The sequence below is a fragment of the Pterocles gutturalis genome, unplaced genomic scaffold, assembly GCF_000699245.1.
Source record: "Pterocles gutturalis isolate BGI_N339 unplaced genomic scaffold, ASM69924v1 scaffold471, whole genome shotgun sequence".
NCBI lineage: Eukaryota > Metazoa > Chordata > Aves > Pterocliformes > Pteroclidae > Pterocles > Pterocles gutturalis.
Genome location: NW_010099840.1, coordinates 1 through 6531, shown reverse-complemented (window position 1 = coordinate 6531; position 6531 = coordinate 1). Strand labels below are relative to the sequence as shown.

The following is a 6531-nucleotide window of genomic DNA, read 5'->3' as shown; positions in this document are numbered from 1 at the left end:
GGCATGGTACAGCCCCTCCAGCCGGGCAGTGCCTGCTCCTGGACCCACAGGAAGCCTGGTGCACCCACCTGTCGGGCAGGCAACCCCCAGAAGCCCCTGTCCCACTCACCACAGCCCTGCTCATCGGCGTGGTCCAGGCAGTCAGCGTGGCCGTCACACAGCCAGCTCTCGGGGACACAGCGGGTGGCAGCGTCACAGCGCAGGGCACACTCCTGTGTGGGGCTCCAGCAGCCCATCTCATCCGATGCGTCGGGGCACTGCGGCACCCCATCACAGTGCTCGCCAGCCCTGACGCACACGGCTCCACTCGCGCAGTGGAAAGCCCCTGGGGAGAGAAGGGGCTAAGCCTGCAGCATGCAGCCAGGTGCCAGCCCCCCAGAAACCTAGAATGGCCCCACAGTACAGCCACAGGGCTTGGTCCCTCCTAGTCAGTGCCTCCCATTGCATCTAGGTCCCAAGCAAGGCGACCGAGGCAGTCTCAGCCCAGCCACATCAAAGTGACCTTGAGCAGCGGGGTCAGCCCTGTTGTCCCCTTCTGACTGACAATACCTCCAGTGCCAAGCTCAGAAGAAACCCGATCACAAGCATCAGAGCCCAGGACACACTCAGACCTTTGCAGGGCCCCATCCCACCAACACCCCCAGGAAGCAGCCAGAAGACCCAGCTGCACAGGGGACTGAAGGACGGCTCCTACCTGGGGTGTCGCAGAGCTGGGCACACCCATCCTCATCAGAGCCATCCGCACAGTCCTTCTCCCCATCGCACAAGTACTCCTGGGCCACGCACTCGGTGCCGTCACGGCAGGGCACATGCGTGCGAGGACAGGACAGATGGGGGACTGGGGTCAGGGGGCGTGCAGGTCTCGATGGGATGGGTGGGGTAGGCAGCACCACCCGTGGAGGGCTGTTTGGGTGCTGGGTGGTAGTAGTTGGCTGTGGGACAGTGGTCTTGGTTGGCAAAGACCGAGTGGTAGTGCTGGTGCTGGTAGTAGTGGTCCTGGTGGTGCTGGTAGTAGTAGTCCTGGTGGTAGTGGTGCTGGTGGTGGCTATAGTTGGCCGGGGGGCAGCAGTTTTGGTTGGCAAAGACCGAGTGGTGGTGGTGGTGCTAGTAGTGGTGGTGCTGGTGATGGCTGGCCGCAGAGTGGTGGACTTGGTTGGTGTGGTCTGAGGAGGGGTTAGTGCAGGGGTGGTCTTGGTGGATGATGTGGACTGGCTCGTGGTGGTTGGTATTGTAGCCTTGCTGGTTGGTGCAGAAGTAGTGGTGAGCACAGTGGTGGTCCTGCTGGGTGTAGGTCTCACGGTGGAGGTGGTGGGCTGAGCAGCAGTGGTCCTTGTGGTTGTCCTTGTACTGGTGGCCACAGGCGGAGGGACCGGCAGGGCAGACCCCTTGCTTGGTGGCACTGGTAGAGGCATGGGAACATGAGTCTGGATTTGGGGCTGTGCCCTCCCCACACTTTAGGCACCTCCAAGAGCACCCCACATGGCCACCAGCAGCCAGGCACCTTGCCCCAGCTCAGAGCAGCATGTGCCACCAGGCACAGAACCACAGCCGCTCTTACCAGCCTGTGGCTCCAAGCCCACGAAGGCCACCACTCCCTGAATGCCTGTGGCCGGAATGGACATCGCAAGGGCCAGTGTCCTGCGGTCCCACAGCAGGAGAGCCGTCCCGTTTGCTGACATCAGGTATGGCTCAAATGCAGCCACCAGCCCGTGGGACCAGCTGGGTGCCAGGGTGACCGCTTGTCGCTTGCTCAGACTCAGTGCTCGCAGACCTGCGAGGCAGAGGGATGGTAGGACCCTGGGGCCTGCAGGCACCCCTTACGGCCCACCCTGTGCCCCCACATGCCACAGCTATGGCCAGGGGCTCAACTGTGGGACAGTCTGCCCCATGAGCACCCCACTGCCCGGCAGGGATGCTGCACCACCAGCGACTACCTCTACTCCAGATGCCACCAGGGCTCACCCAGGGCTGAGGTCCAGAGCAGGCTGAAGGCTCTGCTGTCCATGGCTGCGGGCAGGTCTCCAGGCCACGTCTCGTTCCAGGCATCGCGGGGAGCACCGCCAGCCAGGCTCAGCTGCTGCAGGGGCTGCCCACGGGCTAACCAGTACAGAGCACCCCGCTGCCAGTCCAAGAAGAGGTGCTGGATGCTGCTGCGAGCACGGTGCAGGATGCGTGGGGACATGTCAGACGCCTGGATCACCCCGATGTCCCTCCGGTTACATGCCAGCCAGTACAGGTTCCCTGAGCGGATGTCCACACGGGCAGAGCAGACTTGGCAAGAAGAGGCAGGCAAACAGTTATGGGGCTGTCCCGTGACCCTGCTCCTCTGCTTGCGTCCCCCCTGCCCCTAGAAACACGTCACGGCTGCCAAGTGCCTGGGCATGGCTCCAGCGTGGGCGCCGTGGGACTGCAGTGCTCTGCGCCCAGGAGATCCTGGGGGGGACGCATGCCCTCCATCATCCCGAGGGTCTCACCTGGCAGCCCAGTCGCCATGGCCTCTCTCCTGCCGGGGTGCCCCACAACACGGAGCAGCGTCCCATGGTCATCCGTCCCGTAGATCACCGACCTCTGCCAGTCCACGTCTTGCAGGTGGAGGGACTCCTGCCACTCCTGCACCTGTTTGCTGTGTGCTCCAGGGCCCACCTGCACCAGGGAGATGGCTGTCCCTGTCGCATACACAATGGACAGCTCTGCAGGAGAGAAGGGCAGTGTGTGAGCACAGCCCTGGGGGCAATGGATGGGGTCACCAGCATGAACCAAAGCAGAAATGTCACAGCACTGGCATATGCTGGGATCCTCATCCCACCAAAGCCACAGGTCCCCTTACAGCCGCCTCGCCCAGACTCCCCCAGGGATGGGACGCATCCTGCCATGGCCAGCCAAGCCCACCCTGCAGACCTGCTCACCTGCACACCTCCCTGAGGGCAGGAGGAAGAGCCCCTCTGGACACGCACACTTATAGCCGCGAGTGTGCACAGGGGACAGCAGGCAAAGGTGACTGCACAGGCCCGGAGCACACGCAGCAGTGTCCCCTGGGAGCAAGGGGACATTAAGAGCTCAGGCAGCCATGACTCCCCATGCCTCTCCCGATCCCCAAAAACCACAGGCTGTCCCTGCAGGCACCGGGCAGGGTACTCACGGGGAGGCTGCTGCAGGACGTGCAGGACAGTGAAAGCAGAGACAGGGGCTCGGAGCAGCACCGCATGCTCCTGGGGAGACGCCTGGGCGGCCGACACCAGCTCTGTGCCATCAGTCCAGAAGAAGCGGCTCTCGAACACGGCCAGGCCCAGTGGCTCCGTGTGGCTCCGCAGGACGGCGGGGAAGGAGTGGCGCCCGCTGCCATCCACCCGCAGCGTCTCGATGGACTGGGGACAAGGCAAGGTGACCATGTGGCACCCCCACACCCCAGACATGGGGCTCACAGTGATTCACAGCCTTCCCCCTCCCAGCCCAGGGACACGTGCTAGACCTGGGCATCCCTCACAGATCCCTCCCATGCCTTGGCCATAGCACCAGGGGAACCGGGGCCACGGTCTCCATCACCTCCCAGCACTTGGGGGTGCAGAGCCCTGCTGCCCCACATCCCTACCTCCTTGTACTCGCTGATCCAGTACAGCCTGCCAGCCACGTGGTCCAGGCTCAGCCCCACTGGCTCCTCCATGGACACCACTGTGAGCTCCCGCCGGTCTGAGCCATCCATGCCGGCTGCCGCGATGACTGTCCGGCCCCTCTGCCCGCGGTTGACCCAGTACAAGGACCTGGGGACAGGCACTGAGCACCCACTTCACAGCACTACACCAGAGCTGCTGCAGCCCCACAACAGTGAGGCTGGTCAGCACCAGCATCGCTCACCCAGGCCACCCTGTCTCACCCACTCCTCACCTTGCAGCTGGATGCACTGTCAGCTGCTCTGGTGCCAGGTCCTTTCCCAGCACTGTCACATAGCCCCGGCCATCGCTCAGCCCCGCACAGATAGCTGCAGGGTGGCTGCTGGCCCAGTACAGCTGCCCTGTGAACCAGTCTATGGAGATGCTGTTCACCTCCCCAGCATCTGCAGAGACAGAATGGTTTAAGACACACCACCCCTGCTCCAGGCTGGGATGCAAAACTCAGGTTGCCCCTTCCTCTATGGAAGGTGGCCAGCTCTCAGCACCCACGATGGCACCCAGAACCATTGCTGCTCCCCACCTGCATAGAGGGGCCGCGTGCCCTTCCCCGGGAGATGGACACGGAGCTCGCCCTCCTCGGTCAGCCAGTAGTAGGTTTCTCGGAGCAGGTCATACACCAGGGCGCGGGGTTCGGTCTCGCTGGAAAGCAGGGGCCGGTAGGTTTGGGTCCGCACATCCAGAAGGGCCAGATCCTGCCCCACAGCCACCAGGATCTGTGTTGCATTGTCTGCCAGGGTGAGGGGGATGTCACCTGGTGAGCGGGGGGACGTGGGGGCACTGCCCAGCCCCTCAGACAGCTCCCTGACCCACCCTACCTGCCACCTCACAGGTGGTGCCGTGCCGCAGGGTGTAGCCCTGGAGGCAGGAGCAGCTGAAAGCGCCGGGGGTGTTGCTGCACAGCTGGCTGCAGGGGCTGTACTCCAGGGAGCACTCGTCCACATCTGCAGAGATAGGAGCTGCCAGGAGCCTGCCCACACACCACCACCACTGCTCCCTAGGGACCAGGACCTGGGCCACAGCCCCAAAACGCACCAGCTGCCACTGAGACGTAGAATCATAGAATGGTTTGGGGTGGAAGGGACCTTAAAGATCACCTAGTTCCAACCCCCCTGCCATGGGCAGGGACACCTCCCACTACCCCAGGTTGCTCAAAGCCTCATCCAGCCTGGCCTTGAACCCCTCCAGGGATGGGGCATTCACAACTTCCCTGTCATGACCCAGGTGTGACACACGGGAAGGAGCGGGGCTGATCCCTGGCTCTGGGGACACCCTGCTCTCAGCATCCGAGGCCTTGCGTGGCTGGAGCACGTGCACCCCAACTTCTCCTTACCAGCACAGCTCTGCCCATCTGCCTGCAGCACCCAGCCGGCCCCGCAGGAGCACTGCACTCCCCAGTGCGTGTCGGTGCACGTCTCTGCGCAGCCCCCATTGCGCACAAAGCAGCTCCGACCTGTGGGGACACAGCAGAGGGGTGACATGACGTGGAACCATTCTGCAGCTCCCCCCGGTCCCAGCCATACACTCACCGCACGTGCTGGGCTCGTCGGTGCCATCCAGGCAGTCGTCCTCATCATTGCACATCAGGGACTCCAGGATGCACTTGCCTTCGTCACACCGCACCATGCCAGGCGGGCAGGGGGCTATGGCATACACAGCACATGTCAGGAGGGCAGACCGATACCAGGTGGGAAAGCTGTGGGTCCCAGACTCATCTGCAGGTTCCTGGGATGCTTGCCACCATCTCAAGGGGAGCTGAGGCCCAGGAAGGCAAAGGATGTCCCACTTCACATGGTCTCACTCCATGGAGGAGCACTCAGGGTGCCTGCTTACCGCAGACATCTTCATCCGAGGAATCGCCACAGTCATCGACACCGTTGCACTTCCACTCGGCCATGATGCACACCCTGTTCCTGCACTGCCACTGCCCCGGCAGACAGGGCTGCTGGGGACACCCCTCCTCGTCCCAGCCGTCTTCGCAGTCCTGGTGCCGATCGCAGAGCTCCCAGTGCGGGATGCAGTGGTGAGTGCCAGGACACTGCACCTTCTTTGCCCCACACACTAAGAGAACAGAGCAGCAATCACACTCTGCCCTGCACCCCCAGCCACCCCCATTCAGCACCCCCCCAAGCAGAGACTACGCACCACAGTCCTGCTCATCAGAGCCATCCAGGCAGTCAGCAACACCATCGCAACGCCAGCTTCTGGAAACACACTGGCCATCGTCACACTGCCAAATGTGAGGGTCCCCACCACAGGCAACATCTGTGGGGACAGCGCACAGTCACTGGGATCTAGCACAAGGGTCCCCTCCAACCTCTGGCAGGTGGGGGGTGGCCTCACTCCACACAGGATTCAGGATGGTCCCCCATGCCCCAGACACCCCCCCAAGAGCTCTGGGGCACACACGTCCCTGCAGGGTCCCATGCAGGAGCCACCCACGCCCCTTGATGTCTGCACAGCACAGCCCTCCAGGCCACCCCACAACAGAGGACGGGTGCCAGCGTCCCCCTGCTCACCGCACTGCTCATCCGTCCCGTCAGGACACTGCTGCTCGCCGTCACAGAGCCAGGGAACGGGGATGCAGGCAACACCGCAGGCGGCCTGGTGGGAGGCTGCGCACGTGGGGCTGGCGGGCGCTGCGGGAGAGAGGGACCCTAGCCCATGGTCAGCACCCGCTGACACCCACCCCACACAGCGCCCCGCTTGGGGGTCACACCACAGCCCTGCAGAGGGGGAGGACTGACCCCAGCCTGGGGCACCCCTAAACCTCATGTAGAGCTGGAGAGAGAACTGCAGCCTCTCCTTTCCCCCCAGGGAAAGCAAGGACCAACCCCCCCAAACTCCCTTAGAGCAGGACAGGGTG

At 63.5% G+C, this 6531-nt stretch overlaps 1 protein-coding gene across 1 annotated transcript in view; it reads right to left on the bottom strand.

Annotated features, from left to right (window-relative positions):
- LOC104464549 (low-density lipoprotein receptor-related protein 2-like) overlaps positions 1–6304 on the bottom strand; it is a gene marked incomplete at its 5' end in the record, with an annotated part of 8445 nt that extends 2141 nt beyond the window's left edge. The window contains 15 exons of the mRNA XM_010077288.1: positions 110–325; positions 695–838; positions 1559–1771; positions 1963–2271; positions 2475–2690; positions 3140–3365; positions 3590–3758; positions 3883–4051; positions 4189–4419; positions 4484–4609; positions 4999–5118; positions 5195–5308; positions 5499–5726; positions 5811–5930; positions 6185–6304. Coding sequence (XP_010075590.1) covers positions 110–325; positions 695–838; positions 1559–1771; positions 1963–2271; positions 2475–2690; positions 3140–3365; positions 3590–3758; positions 3883–4051; positions 4189–4419; positions 4484–4609; positions 4999–5118; positions 5195–5308; positions 5499–5726; positions 5811–5930; positions 6185–6304 — 2721 coding nt within the window. The remainder of the gene's footprint in view (positions 1–109; positions 326–694; positions 839–1558; positions 1772–1962; positions 2272–2474; positions 2691–3139; positions 3366–3589; positions 3759–3882; positions 4052–4188; positions 4420–4483; positions 4610–4998; positions 5119–5194; positions 5309–5498; positions 5727–5810; positions 5931–6184) is intronic.
- Between the last annotated feature and the right edge of the window lie 227 nt (positions 6305–6531).